The sequence below is a fragment of the Pseudophryne corroboree genome, chromosome 12 (assembly GCF_028390025.1).
Source record: "Pseudophryne corroboree isolate aPseCor3 chromosome 12, aPseCor3.hap2, whole genome shotgun sequence".
Lineage (NCBI taxonomy): Eukaryota > Metazoa > Chordata > Amphibia > Anura > Myobatrachidae > Pseudophryne > Pseudophryne corroboree.
In genome coordinates this window covers 25,580,420-25,595,281 of record NC_086455.1, presented here as the reverse complement: position 1 = coordinate 25,595,281, position 14,862 = coordinate 25,580,420, and the positions used below count along the sequence as shown (strand labels likewise).

The 14,862-nt window shown below is 43.9% G+C and overlaps 1 protein-coding gene across 2 annotated transcripts in view; it reads left to right on the top strand.

Annotated features, from left to right (window-relative positions):
* BRF1 (BRF1 RNA polymerase III transcription initiation factor subunit) overlaps positions 1-14,862 on the top strand; it is a 463,462-nt gene that overhangs the window by 244,682 nt on the left and 203,918 nt on the right. For both annotated transcript variants that reach the window (XM_063947216.1, XM_063947215.1), the window contains exon 7: positions 10,683-10,776. In XM_063947216.1, coding sequence (XP_063803286.1) covers positions 10,683-10,776 — 94 coding nt within the window. The remainder of the gene's footprint in view (positions 1-10,682; positions 10,777-14,862) is intronic.

Sequence of the window (14,862 nt, the reverse complement as noted above, 5' to 3'; positions counted from 1 at the left end):
GCCCACGTAATCGGTACTTAAAAGTGGCTATCCTGTCATAGACAACTAAGAAGAGACTCTCCGCACTTACAGTATATACCCTTCTCATACTAATAGCGGTTCCGATATGAATGGACGACAGTCATTAGGTCGACGACTATTGGTCGACATTGACATGGTCTACATGGACACATGGTCGACACATGAAAATGGTCGACACATGAAAAGGTCGACATTAGTTTTTTTTACTCTTTTTTTTTTGGTGTTGTTTTTTGCATAAAGTGACTGGGAACCCCAATTAGTTCTATGGAGGTTGCTCATTATGAACGTCCTCGCTTCGCTCGCCATGCTTCGGGCATGGTGCCTTCGCTCCGCTACCGCTTCGCTCGGCACAGATTACCGTTCCAATCGTAGTCCACGTGGATCGTAAAGTATGGAAAAGTTCCCCAAAGAAAAAAAAAAACTCATGTCGACCTTTTCATGTGTCGACCTTTTCACGTGTCGACCATTTTCATGTGTCGACCACGTGTCCATGTCGACCATGTCAATGTCGACCAATAGTGGTCGACCTAATGACTGTCGACCATAACATGGTCGACCATGTGAACGGATACCACTAATAGCATGCAAATGTAATCTATGAACAGTGATATAACAAGTCAAGTTGAAGCCTTTTGTTAAATCATATTTTTTATTTTTAGCATGTAGCTAATATAAAGAGTGGGCACTGCACTTTTGTACTTAGGTTGGTGCAGCGTACAACAGAAAAATAACCCCAGAATTTGTGGAATCGGAAAACTAGGTTATTGCTTGGAGAATTTCAGCTGCTTTTGAAGCTACTATTTTTATATATTCCCAACAGAGATAAAAGCAGAAAATAAAACATTTCAATGTTGACAGTAAATCATAAGAACAATCACTGTAAGACAGCTGCACCATAAAAAGAAAAGTAAAGTTCTAATGCCCGTGAAAATAGTCCTGCTGCTTCTCCGGTAAAAGTGACTCCGCTCTATAGTCTTTTAAAAATTTCCGTTATATAAAAAAATATATGATTTATAAATGTTATTTCTGACAACACGTCCATTTAATCTGCTTGCTGACTGTCAGAAATCCCCCTCTTCATTATCACTTCACTGGTTTGAAGTAGTGATGAGCGGGTTCGGTTCTACTCTGTTCTCAAAACAGCATCTTATTGGCTCACGGATGTCACGTGTTTTGGATAGCCAATAAGATGCCGTTTTGAGAACAGAGTAAAACCGAACCCGCTCATCACTAGTTTGAAGTAATCTTGAGTATCTAAAACCAGTTATTTAGACTGTGATTGACTAAATCCATCCCTCTGAGAGTTTGCTTGTTCTATACCTAGCACTGCAAAATCAGTAATTGCTTTGACTTTGTGTTTGGTTATTTATTTTTGGTTGTTGGTACCACGTGTTTGTGAGCGCGCTACGTATTATCTGAGCATGTTTGGAGGCCTCAGAATATATATGTGCACTTCTTACATCATTCTGTTTGTTCGCCTGTATATTAAGTTCCTGCAAAACAGAAATGCACCCAAAAATATTCCATTAGGTTATCCTGTTGGGAGTCAATCAATTTGCCGACATGTTGTGTGGGTGTGGTCAGTGCAGTATGGGTGTGGCCAGTGCCGTGTGGGCTTGTACACCCCAACATTATTAAGCCCGATGTATGTAAAATAGCAAAACTGTAATTTTGTGATGAAAATAGAAATACAGTATTATTACTTATGGTTTATGGCTGACCATGTGACTAGCTGGCCAGCTGTTCATCATCCTGGTAGCCTGTTTTCCTGTGTAGGTCTGGTGCTGTAGTCACATCCGGTTCTGCCCAGAACATTGTTTTCCATTCCTCCTTTTTATAAGTTATTACTCAGCCCCTCTAAACTCACATTTATACTTTCCCAGTTCATTCTCTTGGTTACACCTGTGGAGGCCTATCCCGGTTCTTTTTTTTTTTTTTTCAATCCCGGAATTTGGGATTGAAAAAATCTTAATCCCGGGAATGAATTTACAAATAGGTTGGTATGTGGGTGAGGGAGCGGGCAGCCAGGTGACTCCATATGGCCTGGTCTTGGTGCTCTCCCTCCTCGGTTCCCAGCTCACCTGGTGGTGTGAGACATCGGATGAGAGGAGGCGATGGTGGTTCCAGTGGGAGTGAGGGGGCCCTCCTAGCAGCAACTCCGGAGTGTGTAAAGAGGCAGCGGATGTTACACTATTTCTCCTCCTGCCAGCATGCCATGCTACAGTTTTGCTATTTGGCCATGCTAAAACTGTTGTAGCGCATGCTGTGATGTGTAGGAAGCCATTACAGCGACTCCCTTCAGAGTCCTGGGAGTTGCTGCGTGCAGAGTTTTTTCTGTGAGCTCAGTGGTTCATCTCACAGCCTGCAAGGCATCTGGGGTTGAGGCTGCAAAACGGATTCAATTCCTGTAGCATTGGCCTTCTGGGTAACATAGAAACACAGAATTTGGCGGCTGATAAGAACCTCTTGGCCCATCTATTTTGCCCCTTTGTCTTTTATCCTTTTGGCAACTTCAACCCTATTTGTTCCTTAGGTCTTTGTAAGGATATTCTTATGTCTATCCCAAGCGTCTTTAAATTGCTCTACTACCTTTGCTGGGAGGATATTCCACTAATCCACTAACCTTTCTGTTAAGTATTTTTCCCTCCAGTCTCAGTGCATGCCCTCATATTCTAATACTTCTTTTCCTTTGAAGAATGTTTCCATCCTGTACCTTGCTAAAACCCTTGATATGTTTAAAAGTTTCTATCATGTCCCCCTTTTCCCTTCCCTGCTCTAAACTTTACCTTTTATGGTCTTTTAGTCTTTCCGGGTAAGTTGTGTACTGTAGGCCATGCACCATTTGCCCTTCTTTGTCTCTAATGTATTAATATCCTTCTGGCAATATGGCCTCCAGAACTTATCACAGTATTCTAGATGAGGCCGTACCAGTGACCTCTATAGTGGCATTTTGCCCTGCTTTTTTCCTGCTACTGATTTCTCTCCCTATGAACCGAGCATCTGATTTGCCTTCCTCATTGCTTTGTTACATTGCTTACCTGCCTTTAAGTCACCTGAAATAGTGACTCCTAGACCCCTTTCCTCTCCATTATAGTGCCCTTGATACTATATTTAGCCTTTGGGTTTTTGAGACCCAAGTGCACGATTTTGCATTTTGTGACAAACTGTAATTGCCACATTCCTGCCCATTCCTCTAGTCCAGGGGCGGGGAACCTTTTTTCTACCAAGGGCCATTTGGATATTTATAAAATCCTTCAGGGGCCACACAAAAATTATCAACTTAAAAATTAGCCTGCCCCCAGTCACTTGTTATGCCCGATTAGATTTGCCCCCAGTCAGTTGTTATGCCCCATTAGATATGCCCACTGTCAGTTGTTTTGGGCCATTAGATATGCCCTGTCAGTTATGCCCCATTAGATATGCCCCCTGTAGTTATGCCCCATTAAATATGCCCCCTAGTAGTGCCGCTTACACACACACACACACACACACACACACACACACACACACACACACACACACACATTATTAGAAAAAAACCACAATGCTCACCAGCCCTGCTCCTGCTTCCATACCGCTGCCCTTCCTCTCCTCGAAACTATGGGAGAGATGTCATGACGTCTCTCCCATAGTGCCGCACAGTCACACATGTACACTGCCCGAGCCAGAAGCCAGAGCTCAGGAGTGAGCGCCTGCCTCCGGCTGCTGCTGAGGAGCCGGGCGCCCGCTGGTGGTAAAATCTCAGCGGGCGCTCTGCATCTCCTCTCGTTTAGGTGAGCCTGGCCGGGCCGGATCATGTGACTTTGAGGGCCTTATACGGCCCTCGGGCCTGAGGTTCCCCACCCCTGCTCTAGTCTATCGAGATGTTTGTTTTTACCATGCTGGTGGGCCTACCCTGTCGCATACCTTTTGTGTCATCTGCAAAAAGGCATACTTTCTCTTCAGTACCATTTGCATTGTCACCACCAAAGGTATAAAAAAGCACTGATCTAAGTACAGATCCCTGGGGTACTCCACTGGTAACCTTTTCCCCAGTGAGACTGCAGTCCATGTACTGCAACCCTCTGTTTCCTATCCTGCAACCAAGATCTTCTCCATTCATACATCTTAGAATCTAATCTAAGTGTTCCAGCTTGTTTAGCAGTGTGCGATGTGAGACCGTGTCTAAAGCCTTACTAAAGTCTAGATAAGCTATATCTACAGCTCCTATATCTCCCCCCCTGGACTATTACTTTAGTCATCCATTTATAAAAACATACAAACAACAGTCTAAGATTTGTTTTCCAAGATCTCCCCCCAGTAAATCATTGCTGTTTTAGGTTGCTGTAAATTGCGGGATTTGAGATGTTCCACAACTCTTTCTTTTAATAGTGTTTCCATTATTTTCCCTACTACTGATGTAAGACTTACTGGTCTGTAGTTACTTGCCTCTTCCTTGTTTCCACTTTTGTGCAGTGTGACTACATTCGCTCTTTTCCAGTCCTCTGGAATTACTCCTGTAGCTAATGACTGGTTGAAAAATTCTGTTAATGGTGTTACCAAAACTCCTTTAAGCTCTTTTAGTATCCTTGTAAGTATCCCATCAGGGCCCACTAACTTCTCCACTTCCAGTTTTAAAAATACTGTTAGGACCTTCTCCTCAGTTAATGTACTTTGTATATACCTAATTTTAATGAATATACTTGCAACTTAACTGTGATCCCTTCCCCCTCTCTGTAGTGAATACTGAGAAAAAATAATTATGTACATGATCTGCTATTGCCTTGTCTCCCTCGTTCAGATTCTCACTCTTTGCCTTAAACCTTTTTATTCCTCTGCTTAATTTACTCTTGTCACTTATACCCTTTTACCTACTGACTGGGCCATTTTCTCTTCAGCTTGTGTCTTTGCAAGTCTGATTATCTTCTAAGCCTCCTTTCTTCTGCCTAGATACAGTACACCTCTTTATCCTCATTATTCTGTGTCTGCTTGCATTTCATAAAGGCCGTCTGTTTTGCTTTCGCACTAGTTGCTGCTACTTTTGCAAACCACACCGGCTTCCTTTTCCTGGTGCTTTTCTAACCTTTTTGAGACAAAGGTCTGTTGCCTTTTAGTATTGCAATTTTAATTTTTACCACCTCTCCTGCACTCCTTCCAAGGTCCTCATATCCGCCAATAAATCACTCACATCTCTACAAAGTCAGCCTTCCTGAAATCTAACACCTTTGTTTTTGTATGGCATTAGTTGGACCCTGTCTATACTAAAGCATACTGCTTGGTGATCGCTGGATCCTAGGTACTCACCCACATTTATGTCTGATATTCTGTCACCATTTGTGAGCCTCAAGTCCTAAATAGTGTCTTTGTGAGTGGGCACCCTCACCAATTGCTGGAGAGAGGCACCCTGCAAGGAACTTAGAACGTCACCACTTCTAGTGGAACTTGCAACAGATACCTCCCAGTTTACATCAGGGAAATGAAAGTCTCCCAGGAATATGACCTTTCCTATTAAAGCCATTCTAGTAATATCCTGCAATAAGTACCTGTCCAGTTCTTCTCCTTGGCCTAACGGTCTGTAGAGAACCCCTGTGCGACTTATGTTGTTGTCCTACGTTTCTATGGTCACTCAAAGGGCCACAGGTTTGTCAATATTTTTTTTTAACGTGGTATTTATGCTGTTATTCTAAATAAAGTATAGCTGGTATTGCCACATTACCTAGATCAGAGGTTCCCAAACGTGGTCCCCAAGGCACCCCAACAGTCCAGGCTTTAGGTACATCCATGGCTCAGCACAGATGGTTAAATCAAATTGACTGAGGTGCTAATTAAGTCACCTGTGTCCAAGCATGGATAAATTTAAAACCAGGACCATTGGGGTGCCTTGAGGACTGCGTTTGGGAACCTCTGACCTAGATCATCCCTTGTCACTATTGCAATTCGCTCCGAAGTTCCCTGCATTAGCACATATCGCTCTAAGTTTTGCTGGTATATTCCTGGTCATGATCAGACAATACATAAGAAAATGTCAACGTTTATGTTGAAATTACCTGGTCTCAGGTGTTCTTTAATGTTTGATTAAGGGGGGTATGCAATTTGCTCTTGTAATCTCAGAGCTGTTGACTTCGCCCCCCTGCCAATTCAATTGAGGCCCGGTTTCAGATGTTTTTTAGGGAATTTTTCACCAATGCCTTTTCACTTTTTTTTTGTGTGCAAAGGCATTGGCGAAAAATGCCTCAAAATCATCAAAAATGGCTCACATTTTGCCAGCGCAGGTGAGAAATATGTGGATTCGCCGATCCACATGTTTTTTTGCTCCTGCTGAATTTTTTGCCTAGTCGAAAAAACTGCCCTGCTATTGAATAGGGTGAATCCCCATTCGCCCTAAAAGTAGCGAAAAGTTGCGTTTTTTTCTCCTAGGCAAAAAAATATATAAATTCCAGACCAAATTGCATAACTCCTTAGTGGCCTATTTCAGGTTGGATCGCAAATCGCGATTCCAACCGGAATTTCTGCATGTGCCCGCATTTACTGCTATGCCGGCAGGAGGCTTCCTTAATTTCTGCGGCTGCGCACTAACTGCGGCGCAATCGCAATTAGTGCGCGGTCGCAGATGAGGGGTGGCGGTTAGCATTGCAAATTCTGCTAAAAAGCAGAAGAGGGTCCTAAGTGTTCTCTTAAAATTTTCACCTTTAGTATATTTCAGCCATCTGCCCCCATAAACTGCATGCTAATTTATAGTTACTCTGATTAAGGCTGGGTACACGCTGGAGCGACCGCCATTCGTTCTGACTTTACTGACTATTTCCTTTGCGCCCAGAACTAGTCAAATTGAGCATACACACACACTACAATATATTGCAGCGTTTGGCCACATGTGATCTATCCAGTTCACATTAGAACAACCTTCATGCCAATCCGTCTAGGAAGTGGCATGGTGGTATCGCCAAATTAGTGCGACATATCGTTTGTTGCCTGGTTTGCCGCACACACTGCACGATAGGCACCAAATCGCTAGCGATATCGCTAAGTTTGATGTGCAGCACATCAAACCTGGCAACATCGCATGCAACCGCGGGAGCGCGCATATTGTGTGTACACACACTGAGCGATGTAATCGATCGGACGACACATCGCTCAGTGTGTGCCCAGTTTAAGACAGCCTATAGCTAAACTGAAATGATCAGCTGATCAAAGGAGTTATTACCCTGTGTTATGTGAACACTAGGCCATGTATGCTCCATAAATGTAATAATATCACGCACATACTTCTACATACTCATATGATCAAGGTGAATACAGGGGATGTAGTCAGAATCCCGGGGGTCAGAATACCGACACCAGGATCCCAACCGCCAGAATGTCGGCAGCACCGCCACAGCTATTCCCACATCTGGGTGTTTACTCCCATGAAGTGGGAATAGAACCTGTGGCGAGCGCAGCAAGCCCGTAAAGGGCTTCATTGCGCTCGCCCCCTGCCGGCATTCTGGCGGTTGGGTTCCCGGCGTCAGTATTCTGACCGCCGGGATCCCGTACCCAACTGGAATACAGATCGGGAGTTGTAGTGATTTGCTTAGTATACACATCAATATACTTCTTCTACTGCCTTTCCTACAACAGAAAGCTTTCTGTCTTACAAAGGGGTAAAAGATGACCGTTCGCATAGGACCTATATTATAGTTCTGCTGAGGCCATCGGACAGGAACATTTCACTATGAAATATCGTCATAAAATAAGCACGCAAATAGTTGTTTTTTGTTTGTTTTTTAAGGTCGTTTTATTGCCACAGTAATCTGAAATGCATCGTTGGATACTGTGCATTTTCTGTAAATGTGGTTTTCTTCGCTGTCAATTGATGGAGACCGAAAACATTATGCGTTCAGATGATTATAAATTGCTCATTATGTATGATACATGGGCTACTGTATATCTACTCTTATTGTAAACTAGAATATTGTTGTTTTCCCAGAGTCCTTTGCTCCTGACTATAGCCCTTTTGTTCTGCAGAGGATTATTTGTTTTCTGAGGGCATGAAAAAATCCTAGTGGGTGCTTATCCTCAGAATGTATCGCTATATTACAGTGCTTTGTATACCCAGAGAGAGAGAGATTTCTATTTAACAAAGTATGCAGATGTTTGTTTAAAATACAGGCATTTACTCCACAGTTCACACTATTTTGAACATCACTTTACGATAAATGCCTATCAAATATTGAATTCAGGCTTCATTACTTTGATATGAAGTGTGCCGTATTGTTGCAAACCTACTTTCTTTTTGCAAAGATGACTTACAAATTGTTTGCAGCAAAAGAACAATTGACTTAACAGTCCTATAATTTGTGTTACAGTGGTGCCAAGGCTTTAAAATATATGTTGTCCTATTTATTATTTTTACTTTTATATGACACACTACAGGTCCCGTACTGCTATACAATAGGGGATAGCATACAACCAAACATAGACTAGCTTGCAAACTTATCTATAAGACAAATGTATATATTCAACATAAATACATAAAGATAACCAGCAGATTCTGTAGTTATATAGAGGAGGCATTAGGAGAGAAGCCACTATGAGGTTATGGGGGATATTTAGCGCTGAATTTTCTCACAGTCTGAAAATCTGCACTAATTCGACCTATGTGTATTCAATAGTGGGCGTTTTCGCCCGTTTTTGAATGGGTATGGGTCGTTGGGTCGACACAACTTCAGTCAACAGTCATTACATCGACCACTATTGGTCGACATGCATTAGGCTGACTGGGTCATTAGGTCGACATGTGCTAGGTCAAAAGGTCGACATGAGGGGTGTGTTTTTCACTTTTTTTGGTGTCGTTTTCTTTGTAAAGTGACGGGGAACTCCAATTAGTGCACCGTGTCCCCTCGCATGGCTCGCTGCGCTCGCCTTCGGGCAAGGTGCCTCGCTCCGCTACCGCTGCGCTCGACACAGGTTACCGTTCCCAATTGTAGTCCACGTGGATCGTAAAGTATGAAAAAGTTAAACATTCTATTTTTTTTTTTACAAATTCATGTCGACCTTTTGAACTGTCGACCTAGCACATGTCTACCTAATGACCATGTCGACCTAGTGACCCTGTCTACCTAATGCATGTCGACCTAGTGACCCTGTCTACCTAATGCATGTTGACCTAATGACTGTCAACCTAAGTGGTGTCGACCTATTGACCGTATCCCTTTTGGATCCATTTTTGCCCATGCCTTTTCGGGGGTTTTTTATTGTTTTTTTACGAATCAGCAAAAGGACCTAAAAACGGGCGAAAACACCTGCAAATTCGATGAATGTATTGGCGGCGAATTCGCCAATCCACGTGGTTTTTGCCCATGCCGGATTTTTTGACCAGTCAAAAAAATGGTACGGGCATTGAATAGGTCAAATGTAAATTCGACCTTTTAACGGGCGAAAAGTGCAGTTTTTTTCGAATGGTCGAAAAAAAGCGGCACTAGTTAATTACCCCCCTGTGTTCTAGAACAGCGGTCCTCAAACTCAGTCCTCAGGACCCCACACAGATCACGTTTTCCATGTCACCCAGCAGCTGCTCTGTGTATCACCAACTGTCACATTTTAAAAATCTACAGGTGACCTCGAAACCATGAGCCATGTGGGGTCCTGAGGACCGAGTTTGAGAACCTGTGTTCTAGAAGATGGACCATTGGCAGACATAAAGAAGGAGAATGGTTAATGTAGTGGAGTAGAAAGGCGGGAGAATTCTAGTAATGAGGATTAAGGTGGGGATTACTATTAGTAGGAATTTTGTTTTTAATGGGCTTTCGTACAGTGAAATTCCCTAGCTCAGGTGTGACCGACCCCTAGGTGCTCCAACCATTACTCCGGGGAACCTTCCTTCTTGCTGCCATTATCTAAGCTAAGATAACATCCGAACAGCTCGCAACATTAAAATTCGCTGCCCTTGTTTAGATCACCGTGACATCTGTCCAGTCAGGTGCCATTTTTAGCACTTGTTGCCTTTTTCATTTATATCTGGTGGGACGGAACTCTTCAGAGGACTTCTCTCCTAGCAGGAGGCCTCATTGTCAGGGAAATTCTGTTATCTAACCTCTGAGGTGATGCAGGACATGGCAATTATACATGGGGAAGGCTGACATGCTTTCATTCCTCATAGCGCACTGTCAAGTCTTGCCACCCGTACGTAGAGCCGCGTATTGTATTGGGAGTGAGGTGGTAAATGATTTCCTGTGACCTTGTGATAAATAAATCTGCCTTATATTCAGTTCTTCAGATGTAGGTTGTCAGTGCATGTGTGATTTGTGGTGTTTTGAAGGCCAGTATACATTGATAAATTGCAAAGCTTAATGTAAATGGAGAAATATATTTATTGTCCAGTGTTTTTTTATATATCATCTTGATATGACCCCTATAAAACCATGCCATACCCAGGCAGAAAATACATTTCTCACCGATGTTGGTTTCTCTCTATTGAAGCAAATGAAAGGTTTACAGCACTTACCAGACCTCACAAGCTAATAGCTAGGTTTGTAAACCTGAGCAGAGACGGGTGCTTGCACTTTCTGCTGCCTGGAATACCAAGCAGCTGTGTGGTGGGCTCTGTGTTGCTGCAGTGTCATTACTCTGTGACTGGCACCGGGCACTTTGTCTTCTTTACTCCCGCCCCTATTCTGCTGACTGTAGCGTTCTCATCTCTGCAGCTCTCCTGGTTGCATCACGAATGCACGATTTCCGACGCACTATTAAAGAGGTCATCAGAGTTGTGAAGGTGTGCGAATCTACCCTGAGAAAGAGGTAAGAATATAAGATACGTGTGTGAGAAGCTTTACATTATGTAGGAACGGCTGTCTTAATTTTTGTCGACTTGAGGTTCGGTTTACGTTCATTTTTTTACATTTTTATTTTTAAAGTTCCAAGACTTTTTCCTTTAAATTACTTTAAAAGTTTAGCCGTAATTTGTCCTAAAATGTAACTTTATTTGTACAAAACAGTGTTACGCTATCCACATATAGTTTATTATCTGGTAGTACACATCTTTGTTACAAGAGGATCATGATGTAACCACAGCACTAGGATCCACTTTGTGTTGTGGCCAATGCAAAATACAGGTGGTGGAATAACAACCCGCTGATCCCTAAGGGGCAAACCCAAAGGTTTTTTTTTTTATCCAATTACTGACATCCCTTGCAGGATCGGACCACATGGCCCCATTTTTATATTAAATAGCTTGAAATGTAGAATGTGAGTCACTGCTGGATGCAAACCAAAAGAATCTAGAACGGAGACAGACCTTTATAGAGAATTATACTGTATAATAGTATTATATTAGCACAGGGCGCAAATTGCCGCACAATCCGTCCAACCAGACAGCAACTGCTCTGTGAAGGAGACGTTTCCTGTCTGGTAAATAATTGCTCGCTGTGACAGATACACATACACACTGTACTAACACACAAATGCACAGAATGCATTGACGGTGACTTTTCATTAACCTAAATGTGCTGTAGTATATACCTTAATATCAGGCACTTTGTGTCTAGCAGTGGCTGTCTTAGGGGGGATCAGTATGATCTGCCTATGGACGGGGTGGCGGCGGCTAGAATACTGACAGCGGCATCTTGTCCATCGTAATTTCAGTACCCCACCCCTCCCCCCCGTAAGCCCACTAATCCCCCTCTGCCCCCTACCCTAACCCTCCCTTGTGGGTATATCGACCGCTGGGATCCCGTGTGTTGGGAAGCTAACTGCTTCCCTTCTAGGGGGCTTGGTTCGTTGTAGTATACAGAGTATCCCATGCCCCGTACTAAAAGCCCTGCACACATCCATAAACTGTAAACTGTCCAGTATCTCTGACTCAACTGAGTGGCGCAATAGTAAAGCATTTTATACTACATTCCCTTGCCGGGATTATTACATTTGAAGACATGGTTTGTTTTATCCACAAACATTTTGGAATGAAATGTAAAGATGCCCTGTTTACATCTGAACACGATACGATCCCAGAAACCTAAAATCTAAAACACGGGTTGTGTATCAAACATACAATGGCTGTACAGTATAATGTAAGACTCCTTTCAAAGGAGTGTCCTAAGCCTGTGTCTGCATGTGTATTATAACACTACTGATACCCCCCTGCAACATTCACTTTGCATTAAGGTGCATTTGCTTTTCCATGCAGCATTGAATCAGTTTCTCAACTCTGTACAGATAATATATACCATTCATTTAATTTCCTGTCCCATTGGAGCTTACGGTCTAAATTGACTAACTTAGAGTGTATACACATACATACTGTACACAAGTGCTCATTTTTGTCACTTTAGCAGAATGCGGGAGAAAAACGGATCATCCGGAGGCGACACATGCAAACACGGGGGGGAATATACAAACTTCACACAGATGGTCTATAACTGGGAATTCAACTCATGACCTCAGTGCTTACACCATCTTTGCCTACTATAGGAGAGGAACGGCTACTGCCCTCTACATCTGCTCCAGCCTGTTTAGATCTTTTGGCAGGATGACCTCATACTTGCTCACATGTCTGCCCCCTCTTCAGGGAGAGAGCAGCACTGTCAGAGCATAGTGGGCGTGGACAGCGCTGGTCTTACCAGAGGCCGTGGTCAGCTGGATGGCGGTGTGGCCCTAAATGCGTCGTCATGGCAGCACCCCCTACTCTACAGTGCTGAGGAAACGGGCACTGTAGAACAGCGGACAGGACTACGATGACGCGGTTCAGCACGAATTGCATCAGCGTCCCCCAACACCTCTGCGCACCACCCACTTTCACTGAGCGTTAAAGGGGGGTGTGGGCCAGATCCCAGACACTTGTCTGCCTTTCCGGGGGGCTGGGAGGGTCACTGATTTCCGGGAGCCTCCCGGCCTGTCCGGAGGAGTAGGCAAGTCTGGATGACCTCTTATTCGTTAGGATAAAGTATAATACATGGTTCTCAAGGCCTCCTTGCAGTATAGGTTTTAAGGCTATCCATGCTTGAGCACAGATGGTTAAAACAAAATAGCAGAATTACTAATTAAGTCACCTGGGCTGGAGAATGGCTATCCTTGAAACATGGACAGTTTGCTTTGAGGACTGAGGGGTCTATTTATTAAGCCTTGGATGGAGATAAAGTACCATCCAATCAGCTCCTAACTGCCATTTTTCAAACACAGCCTGTGACATGACAGGAGCTGATTGGCTGGTACTTTTTCTCCTTCCAAGGCTTAGTAAATAGACCCTTGAATTTGGGAAACACTGTAACTCTGTTATTTTATATGTGGTAGAAGACATGGTAACCCTATTATAGAACAGCACCTTAATACAGCTATGCCTGGTAGTGCAGATTATGGGGTATATTCAAATAAGGTCGAAACTGCCGTCTTGTCGAAAAGAAGGCAGTTTTCGACTTTTTCAGGTTGGAAGGGGTTCCGACCTATTCAGTCCCAAGCATTTTTATTCGACAAGTCGGGGAATTCGACTTGTCCAATAGTATGTGAATCGGCGGTATAGCTGCCGATTCGCGTGCTTCTGAGGGAAACGGGGCCAAATCCGACAGGCTTTGGCCCCGTTTCCGACCATCTCAGTTCGACTTATAAAAAAGTTGAACTGAGATGAGGGACCTGAAAGGAGGAGAGGGGCGAGAGCCGCGGGCAGACGGGGGAGAGCAGCGCTACAGCACAGCGCTGCAGGAGGATGTGTCATAGCCGCCACTCACGGCAGCGTCCACCCGGCTCCAGCAAGTGAGGTCCCGCTTGCTGGAGCCGGTTGGACGCTACCTTGAGGTTTGGCGGCTGTGCCGCATCCTCCTGCGGCGCTGCTGTCCCCCGTCTGCCCGCGGCTCTCCTCGTCTGCCCGCGGCTCTCCCCCCTTCTCCGGTCCCTCATCTCAATTCGACTTTTTTAAAGTCGAATTGAGATGAGCATTGAATAGCCCTTGTCGGATCCATTCCGACAAATGCATGTCAGAATGGATCCGACCTCAATTGAATATACCCCTATATGATCAATTTAGCACATCCTGCTTACAGAACTAGAAACCTTTTTATCCCTGCAAATGACCCAACCTCCCAATAAAGAAGAGTTCTTTATTGCTGCACCGATAAAGTGCTTCATCCAAATTCATTTAGCGAGGGCATGAATCTAACAGATGAGCCGCCCAAGGTGCTCTCTTTGGTGGGGTGTCCCCCGCGGGATGACTCGGCTTAGTTTTCTTGTCTGCACGCATGCTGTGCAGGGAAAAGGCCACATTTTAAAACCTTTAGAATCCCTCTAAAGTGAAAGATTAAAAGTGAACTGTAACAAATTGGAGCCTTTCCATCAGCGGCTCCCTGCAGGGGCGAGTCTGAAATTACGGCAGACGTGGACTGGTGCTTAAATGCACTTGCAATGTCACCTGATCTCCGGGGGCTGTGTAAGTGCTCCCTTCTCCCGTGTAGCTTTGTGTCCTGTGGTTTTTAAATGCTATATGTGGTGATTAGGGCAGCCAGCCATTATTAATATACAGAAATTGGAAGACATCAAATCTGCAGTAACATTTAAAACAAAGACAATTTTTCATTAGCATCAACGCGCCCACTTGCGTAATTGTAGCGAGGGGCCTTAAGCCTTTTGTTTGTGATGGAGCCAGATAATGTTTGTTTCAGCGTCGCCATTTAAATGCCGATATACAAGTCATTCCTGTGCGGATGTCATCTGAAATGACAGCTTGATTTCCTCTGACAGAAGGTAAATGACCGAACTGAATCTGTGATGGCAGAAAAGCCGCAAATGACTAAAATACCTCTGTATTTACTGTGTGTCTCTACAGAGCCTGATTGTCCATTTCACATGATCCTGTGCTGCTTTCAGGCTGGAAGTTTGCTGTTATTACAGAGGAAGCAAGGG